The following is a 16,160-nucleotide window of genomic DNA, read 5'->3' as shown; positions in this document are numbered from 1 at the left end:
TTAATATTTTAATATTCAAAAAGAAACACAGGGGTTCAGGATTAAAACTCAGAAAATGCATTTACGTGTACTTATATGTAAGTCATTTAGGAGGTAGAAGTGTTCAAAGATTTTAAATAGATGTATGTAATGCAAGTGTGTTTGTGTGCATGCTTGTGCATGTACCGTGTGTGTGTGTGTGTGTGTGTGTGTTTGAACCCAGTGGACATGTGGTCAGTCGGCTGCATCTTTGGAGAGGTGATAAGAGGGACAGTGCTGTTCCCTGGGACTGACCGTATCCTTCTGATGCTCCCTCGCTCTGTCTCACATGTAAACCTGAATATTGTAGAAACCAGTAGCGATCAGGTGCATGATGCCCTGATTTAAGACGTGAATAACACCAAACACAGTGGAGCATCATGCTTTTGTGGCTTTGACCCACTGTGGAAAATCACCTCTAGCTGTCTGAGGGAATCCAACAACTTCCTAAAGAGCCATGGATAAGAACATAAGAAGATAAAAAAATGCGCACCAGGTGGATCATGGCCAATGTTCAATCAAGACAAAAAGGAGGTGGAAGTGTGAGGCGTTGCAGCGAGATGAAATAATGGGACATTATGGTGGCCCTGGCAGCTAACAGCCTCAACTGGCACCCTCTGTGAGAACAGGGGTAGGGGAGGGGGTTATTTGCATAGTGTGGAGGGGTAAGAGCGGAAGTATTTGTTGCCAACAAGAAACACAAGCTGACACACCCCACAACCATATTTGCACACACACAAACACAACCTCGTGCTAAATGTCTCCTGTTAATTGACAAATCATAAACGTTCTTGTCAGGAGGTTTATTAGCAGGTTTGTTCTTTTTGACCACATTCTTGCTTTTAGGTAAGCTCAACATTGTAAGGGTAATATACAGGTATTATGCATTTAAAGTATACATCAAAACCCAAAGTGAATGTGATACATGGGTCAATGGATCACTGGAGATCTTTGAGTCCCAGGAAGCTAAGAAAATAATAATCCCAACAAAACTGGATGCATTTTTATTAAAGAAAAGTAATAGATGTGAGGGAAGTAGCCTATTGATTGGATGGTCAAGGTCAAGGTCAAGGTTTATTTATATAGCACATTTACAAACAGTCGCTACCGGCCCAAAGTGCTGTACAATTATAGATAACAACATAATAAAAGGGCATAACAAATGTCCGGAAAAAAACATCTAAAACTGAATATACCAAAAACAACAAAAATACAACAACTAAAAAAGCTTTGCTCAAGTCAATACAACAACAAAATGTCACAGCTCAGCTTGTGTTAAAAGCCAGTGCAAAAATATGGTTTTTTAAAAGTGATTTAAAACTCTCAATAGAGGAAGCTGTTCTAATGTTCAGAGGGAGAGAGTTCCAGAGCTTAGGACCTGCCACCGAGAAAGCTCTGTCCCCTCTGGTTTTCAGTCTGGTTCTGGGACAGTCTAAAAGCAACTGGTCAGCGGACCTGAGTGCTCTGACTGGAGCGTGCAAAACCAGCATATCAGATAAATATGATGGTGCCAGCCCGGATGCATACAGAGACCCATAATTCTCTTTTCTTAATGAGACAAAAATGAGATCAGAAATGAAAACTTGATAACAATTTGTGATTATGTTTTTTAGCATGTTTTTTGTATCTTTGCTGATGTTTGCTCTTTCTAATAGACCCAGTTCTTTATTTAGTTATTATTAAATTTTATTTGGTCTCACAGCCTCTATAGTTATTATTAGTCCAACCTTTTATGAGTAAATCACATTTCAAAACATTTCCTTTTTTTTCTTGTCCTAAATACACATAGTATTGTGTGGGTGTAGCACCTGAGTGGTCACTGTGGCAAACATCATGCTTCATATTCCAAGTGTGTTTCCCTTAATCTTGACCCACCACACCAGACATCGACCAGTGGAACAAGGTAATTGAGCAGCTAGGCACACCCTCACCAGATTTCATGAAGAAGCTTCAGCCCACAGTGAGGAACTACGTAGAGAACCGGCCAAAGTACACGGGTCTCACTTTTCCCAAGCTCTTCCCTGACTGCCTTTTCCCTGCTGACTCTGAGCACAACAAACTCAAAGGTGAGAACTGGAGCTGCATGAATGAACTGCATTTTATGCGTTTTATGAGATTGCAGACAGATTGATTATTTGGATTTAAAACCTTTGCATGTCTGTGTATCTCCCTGTGGTGTGATTCTGTCGTGTACAGTAAAGCTCTGCAGTATTTACAGCAAGATCTCACAAAAGTAATAATTTACATCATGATATCACTTATAGGATTTTTTCTCAGAAGTCCTGAAACATAAGGTGGGAAAAATATACAGTTTATCTCCCATGTAGGACATAATAACACTTTCAGACAAAATATCCTGTGAGAGATAAAGTTATGTTGTGGCAGAGCAACTGTAATAAAAACCACACAAGTCCTGGGGAGGCCTGTTAAAACCACAATGCCTGCTATAAACCATAACAGAAGATTGATGTACTGTACGTCCATTAAATGTTTCAATAAATTATAATTATGTATTTATTATTATAATTTTGACTACCTCTGCTTCATAGCACATCTCACACATAAGAAGCGTTGCATATGTGTATATTTTTACCTGATAGGTGCTACCAACTTTAGCAGTACAAACAGATTAATTTATTTATCAGATTGTTTTGAGTGAAGTATTTTTACAATTATTAGATGGATTTATATGACATTTCATATCATGGTTTATGACCAAAATCCTGCAAAAGGAATGACATTACCGTCAGCCTCAGCTGTGCTTTGTGTTTAGTTCTAGCAGATTTTAGCATGCTAATACTCTAAAGTAAGCAGGTGAACATGGTAAACATACACGCTAATCATCATGCTAGCAATTTTCATGGTGAGTATGTTAGCATGCTAATGTTAGCATTTAGCTTTTAAGCACCGCTGTGCCTAAGTACAGCCTCGCAGAGCAGCTAGTCTGTAGACTTTTGTTTATTTCCTTAATAAGGAACAAAACGTTTCTTTGTTCAACTTGTAACTCCAAAAACCTTTAATTTACATTTTGATTTTGCCTCTACTGGCCTCTACATTCAGTGTGCTTTTTAAACCCCATTTTGTGGTTCTCTGTGAGACTGTTCTTATGCAGAGGGTTAACCAAGACATCATTTCATTCTTCTGTCTCGGTGAGACGTACAACTTCTCTTCCCAGTATTTTTCATTTTTTTTAGAAAAAGAAGCTTTTTCGGCTACCCAGCTCCAACATCAAAGCTCCTGTCTGGTAAAATTCTCATGAATCACTTTTGTATTCTGGCTGCTCCCTGCTGGAGTGACAAGGTTAAAGGAAAGGCATCTAGAGAGAGCGTGTGGGAGGGTGTGAGACCGGGTTGAATGCAGCTGTAGTATATGTTTTGTACTGTGAAAAGAACTGAGGCAGGCGTCTTTTGGGCTTTGGTTATTTTTTGAACTGCATGAGGAAGAGGCAGACAGACAGCACTGTAGGGCAGAGGGAAGAAAGATAGATAAGGAACAAGGAAAGTTGGAAGGAGAGCAATAGAGGAGTCATTTTACAGATTTGTCATCCGTTTGTTATTGATGTGTTGATGCTGAGGAAATGCAGCGGGTGCGCCCGGCTCATCTGTCTTTCCCTGTTCAGTTTCTTCAGTCCTTTGCTGCTGTAGAGCTATTTATAATGGGGTCAGTGCATGTAGGAGAGAGATGCTGTGTGTTTTAAGGGTTTTCCATTTCAGATGAGTCCAAAAGAGCCTGAGGGTAGAGAGACTGACCAACTGAGCGACTGCTGATGCTGATGCTTTTGAATGTTAAGAAGAAGCCTTTTTTGTGTTTTTTTTAAAGAAGAAAAAATACACTTCATTCTCCGTGCTGATGTCTTTATAAAACTAAATTTAGAGAGACACCAGCAGGAGCAGGTCATTTTTTAGATTACAAACATTATTCAAATTGAATCAGACTGTAACAAACAGCACCAACACAATATGGGACAAGCCAGACTCTTGAATTAGATCAAAAAGGCAGAGATATCTGGATGGTGGATAAAGGGTTGCAGATGAGTATAGACATTACCATTTTTGCTCATATAATTCAAAATAAATAGTCAAAATACTCTGTTCCAAAGCTCTCACTCTGTGTTCGGTGCTGTGTTCATTTGCTAATCTACATGTGATAAAGGCTTTGAGAGATTCTGGTTTCCTTTGACAAGCTGCTGTTGTTTATTATTCTCTTTAAATCCTGACATTTCTCTCTCTTCTCTCTCTCGTCCTCCTTTTCTGCCTGAATGTGTTCCAATTTTCTTTTGGCACATTAGTGGCATAGAGGAATATTTTCTTGCATCGCGATCTTCACCACGTTTTAATTCTTCTTCAAATCACAGCTAGCCAGGCCAGAGACCTGCTGTCAAAGATGCTGATCATCGACCCGGCTAAACGGATATCGGTGGACGAAGCCTTACAGCACCCCTACATCAACGTGTGGTATGATCCGACTGAGGTGGAGGCGGTGAGTAGGCCTTTGGCAGAGCTCCTCTCTCCTCTGTCTTTGATTGGTCAGCACTGTTTACTTTGTATTTGCATTGGCATATAAAAAAGAATCATGATGACTACCCTAATTTTTATTAATCTGCAATTATAATGATTTACAACACTAATATAACATTTTAAACTGCAGCCTGTTCTGTCAGTGATAATTGCTGCATCAGTGTATTTATGATTGTGTTTAAAAATGATATTTCACATCTCATTATCATTTTTTCTTTATATCTGAACTTTAGTAGTTTTTACGTTCAGCAAAATAACCCCCATGTTTTTGCAACTCCTTAGATAAAGAAAGTTCCTTTTGCTGCTATTGATAATGCACTGTTCTGTTTTGTAATGTAAGAGTGGTGGTTTTCCTGGTTTATTTGGTGAAGTCTAATTTCTTCATCAGTGCCTCATTAGTATGAGGTGACAGTGAGATTGGGAAAAGGCCATCTGCAGCACCATAAAGTTACACAGATCTAAGTAATGAGTGCATGACTAGCTGATGAATTCCAGCGGTAAATACCCTGCTGGTTAATAGTAGCTTTTTGTAAAGACACCACATGACACACCTCCATTGTAGTTCATTTGTAGAGTACTTCATGACTGTGCACTTGTCTAAGTTGTTTAGTTGTTGATTTAATGATGATATTGTTGTTAGAGTTGATGTGGTATGTATGATATGGAATTTCAACACATGTTCTGCTGTTTTCCCTTTCTCTAATGTCATCTCATGCTGATGAAGGCCAGGGATCTCATCCAAATATCCATGGTAAATAACAACCGCTCTACATCAAAGAAAATAAGCGATGGTTAAATGAGACATTTTTGTTTCAGCACTGTTGTCAATCATTAACCAAATCATAATATACTGTACACGTTGTAGAGGAAAGAATGCATATTTTGATAAATCATTGTTTGAGGAAAATAAACTGTCACTTCTGCCCTGCTGTGGCTACTGAATGTAACTGTCCCTCCAAGGTCCTATCAGACAGGTTTATTGGGGGTCTTGTCACCTGCAGTGAGATTATGGTGCAGGATCAGAAGGGTTGACTGGGTGCCAGACAGCATATCTGTGTTTAGAAAAAATGACAAGGCTGTAGAGAAGGACATAGACATCTTAGCTGGACAACCCACCAGATTCTGATCTCACTGTTAATCCTGATTTTTCTGTAATATTTTGATATACTGTATGTGGCAAACAATGTATTGGTATTCAACTGTTTATTTTTCCTTCATTTACATTATTTATTTTCTTCATAATCCACATGTGTGTACTTTGTCGCCGGCATGTCTTTGTCTACACACAGCACATGTTAAAGTGCCAAATTCATGTGTTTCTCAATGTAAATTTGGATCCAAGTCGTTTGATATCCAGAGATATCAGCCATAATGAATCCTGGGGATCGGGTTGTGAAAATGTTTGTACTCTCCCCCGTTTAGCCTCCACCTCAGATCTACGACAAGCAGCTGGATGAAAGAGAACACTCCATTGACGAATGGAAAGGTGAGAATTACTTATTCAAACCATAAAACAAATAATGTACATTATCAGGAAATCACCAAAAGTGTGTGATCTGGCAATATCAGAAGACCAATGAGCAATACATGTTATATACCACTTTGTATGTTTTAATGACCTTTCTTTGCTCTTTGGCAGAACTAATTTACAAAGAGGTGATGAACTTTGAGGAGAGAACGAAGAATGGCGTTGTGAAGGGACAGCCTTCACCTTCAGGTACTCTCAGTGCATAACCCTAAACGCTCTGTAAGTGAATTTACTATAACCTTACTGGAGTTTACTTGTAAATAGAAAAACATATCGTGTTGTTGACATGTGTCTCTGTCTTTTGCATCTCCTTTTTTTTCTTTTTTTTAAACTTAAATGTTGTTTTGTGTTTGTTCCAAGTGTATTTATAAATGGTATTGTTGGACAGCTAATCAGTGATTGCTATTGCCTCTTTATATATTCATTGGCAGATGATGTAAGCACTTTAAAGCTTTAGTGCATAACGTTTTGATACTAATCAACGTCTGTTACATTCAAGCCATTGCCAAATGAGTTGCTACAAAGAGAATTAAAAATATCATCCCCACACAACTCTCTCTGTGAAGAGTGTGGCTTTGGTTACTATCCCACGCAGAAACTCAAGTGAAGATAATTACCTCTTCTGAAGAGTCCATTATGTTTTTTTAATCCTCTGTGTCCTCCTTTGCTACTAGCAACTGTGTGGAGGAAGGGGTTGGGGGGGTCATTGAAGGCGTGTATCATGTGGACACGCCGAGAAGCGGCAGCCACTATGCACTATAGCTTTAATGTGTGTATATGTGTGTGTGCAACATGTCATGACTTAAGATTTGGGTCCTTTGGAGTCCATCACAGGACTTATCAGTACTCAGCTACAGCGGCATTATATACTGTTCTGTTGTCTGTAAAAGGGACATCCAAGCACAGCGAGTGCTGTTCTCATTTTAATTAAATTTTGTACTATGTGATACAGTTTTGGAACAATAAGGAATCTTACTTCAAAAATATATAAAGAAGTAATTTCCATTCAACGATCATTACAAACTTACATATTAACAAAAGATAGATAAACTTGAGAAGAAATATACTTCAATACACAGTGAGAAAATAAGGAGGTAAAAAAAATACAATAATACAAAAAAGGTACATAAATTGAAAGGTAGGCTATGTAATCACATATCCATGGAAAAATCTCGTAGTACATCAGCTATATAATAATTTTTCATTAATAATTTGGATAGATTCAAAATAATAATCTTCAATTCTGTAAGGCTGGTAGAGATTTTGAAAATGTAGCTTCATGGATGTCACATTTTCCTTGTAGAATAATAGGTTAAGGCTGTTCTCATAGTTAGCCACAGAGAGGCAGTATGGAGTCATGTTAGCAAACTGACCAGACCTCCAACACATCACTGAAAATAGCTTATTTCTCCGTTAAAAAAACATCTTAGCTCCTGTAAAAGACACAACCATCCATTTTGAGGATGAGAAAAGCAAACAGAAGCTACATCTTGCAGAGACAGTAGCATCTGCTGACCACAGAGAGCTAACTGCCAAATGAGACCGTAAAGAGAAATGAATGTGAGGTCTGAACAAATTCTCTCTTCCAACACCAAACCACCAGTGTACAGAAAGCCTCTTATTGCAGAACGTTTATACGCCTTCATGAAGAATCATTCAGGACCAGACGGGTCTTGCAGCTCTTTTTGCGTTACTGCATGTGTGCGTTAGACATTTTTATATTTTTTATTCTGGATTATTATTTGTATAGATGTTACCAGACCAGCAATCCATATTTAGTTTGTGCCACACTATATATATAATCTACAATATTGTTAACAATTTTACTGTCATTCCTCACATGAGCCTTTCATATCCAAAAGTAGAAAGGGTAGTTCACTGAGTGCAGAGGGCGGCTGTACAGTGCAGGATTGAGAATGGTTCAGACCTTATTAGCAGTGCCAAGGCAGACCATAACAAGAGTTATAATCCCATCACAAATTTGGAGTTTTCTCAAAGATTAGTCTTAATTAATTTAGGATTTAAAAGCTTAATTAATCTTCCATTTCAGCAATCTTTCTTACAACTTCTAGAGGGGTTTATGCTCAAGTAATCTTTTAAGATTTAAACTTATACTGCACCCGCATGATGTCTTTTAACTGATGTTTTTTGATGTATTTACTGTAAGTAAACTTACAAGTGAAGTAAATGCTGGAATTATAGCCAGCCATTAATCCTGCTTTGTTCCGTGTTTTAGTTTGGGTCAGCTGAAGTGCCCACTAGTCTCCATTTAGCAATTACCTCCCACAGGGAACAGACACAAACAGCTGATTTACAGTCGGCCTGCACTGTGCATGTCCTCTGTAGAAACAAGGAGACTGCTGGAATGCTTGGAAGTAAAAGTGATTGTGCAATTTACTCATTTTGGCAATGTTCTCAACCATTTTTTATCAGGCTATGCTCTTTCAACTACCATCGCAAAAGCAGACGGCCCATTTTTCTATTGATTTGCACAAACACTTTAAATCAATGAAAGAAGAACCCACTCACCGAGGATTTAATGAAAGTCAGTCAGTGAGCAATTTGGTTCCTTGACACTTTATGATCTTTCTTGTTCTCAACATTCTTGTCTGCTCATCTAAAGTTTAGTCCACAGATCCATGCAACATGCGAGAGTGGTATACCACCTCCAAACCTTCAATAATATTTAAAAACCTTAAATTGACCTTTTTAATTCTGGAGATCAAATCATCCTTTAGAGCTTCATTTAGTCTATGCAAGGAGATGAGCAGACAGAGGTGTCCAGGGTCTTTAATGAAGAGTAATGGCAGAATAGCATCTGACGGGTCTGAATTAAGAGTTCTTTAATGAAAAATCTCAAAAGGTTTACTGCCAGCTGCTTCCACTTCCACTTCAAAACAAGATTAATATGAGAACGTTGGATTGCAATGTACAGTACGTAACATTGTGAATGCCTGAGCAAAAAATAATAACGATATATAACGGCATCATTAAAGGTTGCAGACACAAAAACCATACATATCGGCATACCAACATTTCTTGATGGCATCAAAATAAAATATGTTGACATATTCCAGTAAAAGATCCAATCCAGTTAATGTCTGCACTTATACTGAAACTATCAATTACTTTCTGTGAAATCCAATGAACCCAAACCTTACTTATCTCTTTTCGTCATAGATACACTGTGGTTGTGGTGTCCCACAGGTGTTGTTCATGTTTTTACCTCACTGAACCAATCCGGATACAGTACAACGTTTCACTGTGTGCACTTACAAAATATCTCTACTAGTTGTATTTCTGCTCCTGTCTTTGCCAGGACTCTTTTACGTTGTAACCCCTTGCTGCTGTTGATTCCCTTAGCACAGGTGCAGCCGTGAACAGCAGCGAGAGCCTCCCTCCCTCCCCCTCCATAAACGACATCTCCTCCATGTCCACCGACCAGACCCTGGCCTCAGACACTGACAGCAGCCTGGAGACCTCTGCAGGACCCCTGGGGTGTTGCAGGTGACTAGCCGCCTGCCTGCGAAACCCCATGTTCTTCCGAAGGTGAAGAACCCAGCCGCAAATGACCGCCTAAAAAAACACAACAACAACAAAAAAAGATCTAAATGATTATATTAAGAACAGAAACCTGAGTTATGAAATCAATGAATCTGAAATGATCAAATCTAAAGCCTGTGCATTGTCATTCAAAAACAGCAGTGGTATTTAAACTGAAGTAAATAAGCTGAGATATATGTTAATGATCCTCTAGTTGCTTTGCTTATATTACCCCACATATCATGTATATGGCATCCAAACAAAACAACCAAATGCTTTGACTTGCATCCCCTGTAAAGTGCATATTGGTGGGCTGCAGGTCTCACAATTCCTTTCAAAAGCATTTATGCTCCAATCATTGTGGCAAGGTGGGCTGCCATTTTGCTCATCACTACTGTACAATACATTCTCCTTTTCCCTTATCGAATCCTTATGTAATGGCACTGCTGTATTTTAACCTCTTAGACATCCTCAATCCCCATTGTAAGGTTGCCTGATGCGTGTGTTTTTATGTGGTTATTCTGCAGGGATATGTAGTCGCTCTCACCCAGAGAGCGGCACTCCCGGCGCTACTTGTAAATAATGTAATTCTGTACAGCTGAAGGCTACACAGCGTGGGACTGACGGCCAGTACACTGGGAGTTTATTTCTTGACTAGCGCACCTTGCCACATCACTCCTTTCCACCTCAGTTGCTCCTACCTATTGCTGTAGTCCTGCATGGTTAAATTTAAAACAATGCTAATCTCACTGTATGCTAAAAGGAGTCTGAATAAAGACTTTTGTTTATATACGATGTAAACTAACTCAACTCCAGACAAGGGGGGGTCTGATCACAGGATAGGACGAGTGAGTGCGAGTTTGTGTGTGTGTGTGTGTGTGTGTGTGTGTGCGTGCGTGCGTGCGTGCGTGCGTGCGTACGTGTGTGTGTGTTTTTGTGTTTGTTACCAAGCCATTAAGACATTAGTAAATGTCGAGGCTGAGTTTGGGACTTAAAGCGTCAGTACACTCTCAAATAAATTATTTTGATTGTTTTCAGACTTAATTGACCTTTAAGGGGTTCAAAAAGTCAGATTTGTGTGTAATGTCCCTTTTATTTCTCCTGGCAGTGTATGATCGGTCCCTCCACCACCCCACGGACTGGCCCACAGCCCTGCATGTCTTTGTGTACCATTAGCCCCTCATAGGTACAGGAGGTTGGTCTGTTTCACTGTGGTGTTGCCACCAGGAGATGACACTTATTTATTTCAAACGTCTGAAACGTAGAAGGCTTTTAGAAAGAGATACATATGACACTGTAGGTAGATTAAAGGCAGGCGATGAGTGTTAACCTTGTAGCGATGCATCTTTTTGTTCTAATGTAAACTCATTTTACCACAAAAAAACAAAAAAAGGATCTGGACAGAGGCTACCCAACAGTTATGTTAACTACATTATTCTTTAGGTGGAAGTTTTATTTATTGATTTATTTATTTTGATAGATGGAACCTGAATATGGCAAGTGCCTTTGGAATGAAGCATTGCAGGTGCAGAAATTATATATATTTTTGGGGTTCTTTTTTTCTTTGCTTCTTCTTTTTCTGCCTTAAAAATGTCTGAATCCCCAAGACACCAGTTGGTGGAAACATTTAAGGAAAAAAAAACACAGTTTGGCGAGATGTTGGAGTTTTCACGTAAGTTTCTAAAGGAACATTTTGTGGTGTGAAATTGCTCTTATCAGATTGTATGACTTAAAGCGTACGTATGCTCATACTAGTTTTTGCTCAACATGAAAGGTTTTCTACCATTTTTAATTGAATCAATATTACCATTTATTAAATTTCTCCTTCTAACTGAATCTCCATAAAATAGCTACATTAGTTAATTGCAATTAATGTGTTACAGCAGCTTTCTTCTCGTACTTTAAATAAAACACAATCCAACTAGCAGCAGGTGATCTACAGTAAAACATGTTTATTAGTTGGGTATGTGTTATTTATACTTAGTTATATAACTCACTTTACCTTGGTTTCCACTGCCACGTTCTCGTGCAGGTTGTGTAGGTGGATGGGCAAAGGACAATTATCAGAAGCTGGGTCAAGAAATCAAATTTGACCAGCAAAAAAATAACTTAAACAAACATTTTTTCCATAATGTTTCGTTGTTATATCATTGAGCATTAATGACAGCAGTGTTTAGATGGACACTTCACATCTAACTGTAATCTCTGGTTTAGCTGCTACAGCGCAGTTTCCTCTCTGCATGGAGTCTACCTAAAGCACCCTGTCCATGTACGAAATCCCTCCCAGAAAAAATTATATACATAACTTTTAATGGCTACTTTGTTAACACTCTTTTCTGCCTTTGGCTTGTGTACAGTGAACCACACACACAGACTTACAGTACCTTCACAGAGCTAAGAGGGTCACTAAGGGTGGCTGACGGCTTTCTTTCAGGGTCTGGCCCCAGGGCAATCTTAAAAAAAAAAACAGGGTGCAACTTTGAACTTCTTTGTGTGTTGAAAATGTTGAATCTCTCACAAATGAGGTTTAAGTGTTTTGAGTTGACTCCTACAACCACATATTATCACAACAGTGTTGTGATTACACAGGAGCATTTTTACCCATCCCAACTGCATTCTTCTTTTCGAGTACAAATACTGAAACATCCTTTTTTTGTTTGTCTTTCTCTGAATGTGATCTTTTTTTTTTTTTAAAGACATCCATCCTGACAATTCTGCTGTAATAAAAAAGGTGTGTTTGGTTCTGTTTAATGCGCCTGAAGTTGAGATGATTCTAACAGCTGGGTTGTCAGCACTGAATGTAGAAATGAATTGTTTCACTCACGTCATTGCTGCTCTGCTTTGTCATTAGTGTGTGTGTGTGTGTGTGTGTGTGTGTGTTTGTGAATTCATATGAACCAGCATTCAACACAAACTGTCTGTAAAGTTCAATTGGAAGATCTGGCAATCTGGACAGATTACTCAACGGTTCACATTTTCACATCTTTCTTTCAATACAGGATTTTGTGAGATTGCTTTGAGGAACGTTGATGGGGACTCGGTACAGTTGTGTGGTTGGAAGTAGTTCATGTGTGTATTCACGTTTAGTCACATAAACATTAGAATTTAGAAATGTGTCTACTACCGATCCTAAGTCTAATTTTTGTCACGAGGGATTTGAAATGATCTCTTGTTGATTCAATTAGCCAATTTCATGCCATTCATTTCTAATCTCAAGATTGATGACTTGTCATTCAGCCATCATTTTTTCCTAATACAAAGTCAGAAGTTAGGATACATCTTGTACTCAGCTGTGCCAACATAAAATCTTTGGACTCAGTACTTGTGACCCCCTAGTTTATTAATTTATTATTTTTCTCTCAAGTCATATTGTAAATAACAACAATCCGCCAATGCAATAAAAAGTTTATTGCACAAAGAGGCAAGCTACTGCAAGGGTTTGTTTAAATGTGGATTAAAATGTGGAACTCTACAACGATGAATCCCTGTATAGCTCATCTGAATCAGGTGATGTTGTTCTTGAATTCCTTTACGATTCCTTCTCTCTTGTTTCTTTTACTCCGTGCTGTTTCAATAAATCATTTTTTTGACATTGTCAGGTTAAAAAAAAAGAAAAGAAATTGTATCTGTTTCACGCTGATCTCAAAGCTTCAGGCTATAGTGTTTCAAATAAAGTCAAAATAAATGCTTAAAGAAAAAGAAAAAAATGTACCCGAAGCTGTTACTGTAAACAACATTTTAAAGGAACTGTGTATGTAAAAATAGTATATGTATGTGATTGAAAATAAATAAAATCTTTGATCTTGGACAGCGGTGTACCTTTTTTCTTTTTTCCTGGAGTGATTTGCAATTCATTAGGTTTGATTTTTATGTGCCTACAGTATGTGGTTTCCATAGGAACCATCTGTCCAAACTGTCACAGAGAGACTAAATCCCACCTACACACCCATAGATTTTCTAATACCTTTTCTTGTTTTACATTAGGCAATTGTGAGTAATGTTGCAAGTCCCCTCACAGTATTCTATTTGGTAATATAGTATTTTTAGATGATTTATTTTTTATCAGTAATAGTGTGAATTGTCAGGCACTTAATTTGCTCGATCAGCCAAAAATAGACATTCTTGTCAATCCACCAATATAGATATAGAAAAACGTCATATAAAATTAGGTATAACATGATAGTGTTATTATACTTTTCTCCCGTCAAAACAGATCTTTAGACATATTTAATATGATATTGTTTAGCTTATATGTGCTGCTTTAGTCATGACAATGTTCCGATTACAGTATCAAAGTCTTACATGACATGTTTTTACAAATATATTTGCCCAACAACCAAATTTGTGTGTTAAAATAGGAAAAAGTTGCAAACTTGAAAGACTCTTACAAAAAATGAAATAACAAAGGGACTCACATGAAAATGCATTTTTATTCATATTTTCTTTTCTGTTTAAGTTCTTTTGTGTATCAAGTATAATGTCATGAAAATATTCCACTATCCCAGTCCTCCTCTCCCTCCTGCCCTGTGTCCATCTGCTCTTTTGTGTGGAATTCACAGAACGTGGTGCCACTGTCGGATCGGCTTAAGCCTATTACTTCCCGGTGGAGGCTGTAAAATGAGAAACGCAGGTCCCCCAATCTCTCCTTCAGTTGTTCAGGCACTTTTTTTTCTCCCACCCTGTGTGCACATTCCAGATGTCCTGCACTGACCAGCAGCAGGTTTAAATAGAACCTGGTCTTTAGAGGAAGAGTACCCAGCAGCAGCTTCTTTTTGAGAGAAGTCCAGTCTGTTTTGTACCCATCAGAAAATCCACATTGTGTGTGTGTGTGTGTGTATCCATTTGACTTAAAGCTACATACATACACTCATAAAGACTTCATCAATATGCAATCACTTTACATTCACTTATTGTACACCGGCCCACATGGACTCATGCACCATCATGCACACACACTGCTTGCTACTGAATCTAGCCACCAGGCTGTAAATGTCCTCAATGTTGACACACTTGATGCTATAATCCCAATTTTTTTCACAGTTCTGACCTACAAACACAACTCTGTGTTGGTACTTTGATGCTGCAGCTTGTTATTCTGTGCTAGTTCAGAATAAAAACCAGTTGTGTCAGGACAGTATTTTTTTTTGTACAAGTGGCATCTCATATGCTCAAAGACTTTTAACTGTCATTCCCACAAGCATTCAGAGAATGACAGCAGCTTTGCATCTGTTAATGGGGACAGAGACAATTTGTCATCTGAAATTCCAAATTTACCACAGACATTTTTATTTTATCTGGGAATGACCTAACATGTATTTCTACAAGCTACAAAACATTCTTCATCCTCAGTTTCCACTCAATACGTGCCATATCCATCTGAATATGTGTCAAACCACAGTGCAGACTAACAAGTAGTGTCTATGATTATCAATAAAATATTTACAGTTCAGGCTCTTTCTTTTGGTCATGGGGGTAAACGAAACAGCACAGAAGCACAAGCACATATACAGTATACTGTCCAATGTAAATGGCACACACATTGACTGACAAAACTTTCAGTACCACCTTGCTGAGACTAAACAAACATTAAGTGCAAAGATACATCTTAATACAAAATATCGCACATTGATAACTTTGCTTAAATATCAGATAAACAAGTATTTCTATTCTTTTTTACATACATATGCCACTGTATTTTATGCATTGTTTCCCTACATGAGCAGATACAGAATTACATGGAACAATAACAATGTTTTTGGTTTGATTATTTTAGTTTTCAGGTCCAAGGTTTTTTTTCTCTCTCACTGAACATAACTTTTTTTAAACATTGTGACTTCCCTCCTATATGGCTCTAAGAGCTAAGTAAAAAATAATAAAAGTAATGTGTGTCACCATAGACTATGGTGTTCTGTGCCTTTACTCTTCTCCACACCACAGTTTGCGTAGGTTGGAGAGTCTGTGAGCTGTTTAAATAATGCTGTATTTACAGATAATGCCAGTCTGGCATCACTCCAGGTGATGTCTACATGTATGCTGGTGGCTTGTAGCCCTACACCTCCTAGTTCTTTAAATAAAAAAATGTCATTAACCATTGCATTGTAACTTCCCTATATTCCCTCAACAACCAGCAGCCAAATCCTGTTTGGAGCCCTGGTAATGATCACATCACGTAATAAACCATTTCCAGTCTTCCTCGCGTCCCTTCACTTTATCCAGATGGCGTTGTTACGATCTGGTCTGCGGGGGTCGGTGACTGTGGTGTTGCCAGTCGCAGTGAGGTCACTAAACGTGGAGAAAAACTGCTCCATCTCGTTCTGTAGCATCTGATTCCGCCGCTCAGCATCATCTTTGGCCCGCTCGGCGTTGCGCAGCTTGATCTCCGCCATGGTGTACTTCTTTCTCTCCTGGTCCAGCTCTTCATTGAGGCTTACCATCTCCGTCTCCAGGTCCAGGTTACGCTGCTCCAAGCTGCAAAGGTGGTCAACACAGAGTTAGGAGAAGAGACTGTGTTCACTAAACAGAGTCTAATGACAAAACAAACAACAGCAGTTCAA

At 38.5% G+C, this 16,160-nt stretch overlaps 2 protein-coding genes across 25 annotated transcripts in view; one reads left to right on the top strand and one right to left on the bottom strand.

Moving 5' to 3' along the window:
* mapk10 (mitogen-activated protein kinase 10) overlaps positions 1-10,993 on the top strand; it is a 31,665-nt gene extending 20,672 nt beyond the window's left edge. For 5 of the 15 annotated variants that reach the window (XM_034897145.1, XM_034897155.1, XM_034897153.1 and 2 more), the window contains exons 9-15: positions 1,902-2,084; positions 4,373-4,497; positions 5,260-5,286; positions 5,958-6,021; positions 6,175-6,252; positions 9,432-9,570; positions 10,715-10,993. In XM_034897145.1, the coding sequence (XP_034753036.1) occupies positions 1,902-2,084; positions 4,373-4,497; positions 5,260-5,286; positions 5,958-6,021; positions 6,175-6,252; positions 9,432-9,570; positions 10,715-10,721 (623 nt within the window). In that variant the 3' untranslated portion in view covers positions 10,722-10,993. Of the gene's footprint in view, positions 1-202; positions 275-1,901; positions 2,085-4,372; positions 4,498-5,259; positions 5,287-5,957; positions 6,022-6,174; positions 6,283-9,426; positions 10,668-10,714 lie in introns of those variants that run through there. The other 10 variants (XM_034897141.1, XM_034897144.1, XM_034897142.1 and 7 more) reach the window with 10 other exon arrangements.
* A 3,024-nt stretch (positions 10,994-14,017) lies between these two features.
* arhgap24 (Rho GTPase activating protein 24) overlaps positions 14,018-16,160 on the bottom strand; it is an 81,104-nt gene continuing 78,961 nt past the window's right edge. For 7 of the 10 annotated variants that reach the window (XM_034897132.1, XM_034897134.1, XM_034897133.1 and 4 more), the window contains one exon: positions 14,018-16,074. In XM_034897132.1, the coding sequence (XP_034753023.1) occupies positions 15,810-16,074 (265 nt within the window). In that variant the 3' untranslated portion in view covers positions 14,018-15,809. The remainder of the gene's footprint in view (positions 16,075-16,160) is intronic. The other 3 variants (XM_034897130.1, XM_034897129.1, XM_034897131.1) reach the window with 1 other exon arrangement.

This window comes from Etheostoma cragini, chromosome 16 (genome assembly GCF_013103735.1).
Source record: "Etheostoma cragini isolate CJK2018 chromosome 16, CSU_Ecrag_1.0, whole genome shotgun sequence".
NCBI classification, from domain to species: domain Eukaryota; kingdom Metazoa; phylum Chordata; class Actinopteri; order Perciformes; family Percidae; genus Etheostoma; species Etheostoma cragini.
Note: the sequence above shows the minus strand (reverse complement) of the source record. Positions and strands in the feature narration are given on the sequence as shown.